Source organism: Gekko japonicus, unplaced genomic scaffold, assembly GCF_001447785.1.
Source record: "Gekko japonicus isolate JY-2015 unplaced genomic scaffold, Gekko_japonicus_V1.1 scaffold74424, whole genome shotgun sequence".
Classification (NCBI taxonomy): Eukaryota; Metazoa; Chordata; class Lepidosauria; order Squamata; family Gekkonidae; genus Gekko; species Gekko japonicus.
Genome location: NW_015242944.1, coordinates 1 through 586, shown reverse-complemented (window position 1 = coordinate 586; position 586 = coordinate 1). Strand labels below are relative to the sequence as shown.

The following is a 586-nucleotide window of genomic DNA, read 5'->3' as shown; positions in this document are numbered from 1 at the left end:
TAAATTCTGGGTTCTGGGGCTCTTCCACCAATGCTTTTGCAAAGCTCTCCTTGGCCTTTTCATAATAGCTTGCCCCAAATTTGAGGAGTGCCCACCCCTTTTCACAGTAGATACGTGGGAGCTTCATCTTATAAGGAGAGGCACTTCCGTTTTGTTTGCAGGTGCATTCCACCTTCTTTATGTACTCTTGTGCCTTTTCAAGCTGGCCCATGTGGTAGTACACCCAAGCATAGTTGCCCCAGGTAACAAGACTTGCCTTTTCAACCTCCTTTGGGCACTCTATTTGCACGGCCTCCTCAGCTTTCTGTAAATGTTCCAGAGTGGCTTCTTTCTTGCCGTTCAAATGGTTTACGTAGGCTAGCAGGTTATAATTTTGAATTTTGGATTCGGCCGGTAAAAATTCAAGCTGATCTGCAATCCTTTCCTCCAGCTCCTTGGGAGTGATGTCCTCCTTCAGCAACATCCAAGTGAAGTGGCATTCGAGCTGCAGCAGGATCCTCTGTAAAGAATCCTTGGAAACCTCACTACAAAATAGAGGGGGGGGGGAGAGATGAAGATTTACAGATTGCAAAGTTCAGAAATGAAT

At 45.9% G+C, this 586-nt stretch overlaps 1 protein-coding gene across 1 annotated transcript; it reads right to left on the bottom strand.

The window, feature by feature from the left end:
• Window positions 1–4: 4 nt before the first annotated feature.
• Window positions 5–524, bottom strand: LOC107125432 (interferon-induced protein with tetratricopeptide repeats 5-like; the record flags this gene model as incomplete). Its single annotated transcript, XM_015428854.1, has 1 exon — window positions 5–524. A coding segment is annotated over one exon (520 nt), but the record flags the coding sequence as incomplete, so codon positions are not given.
• Between the last annotated feature and the right edge of the window lie 62 nt (window positions 525–586).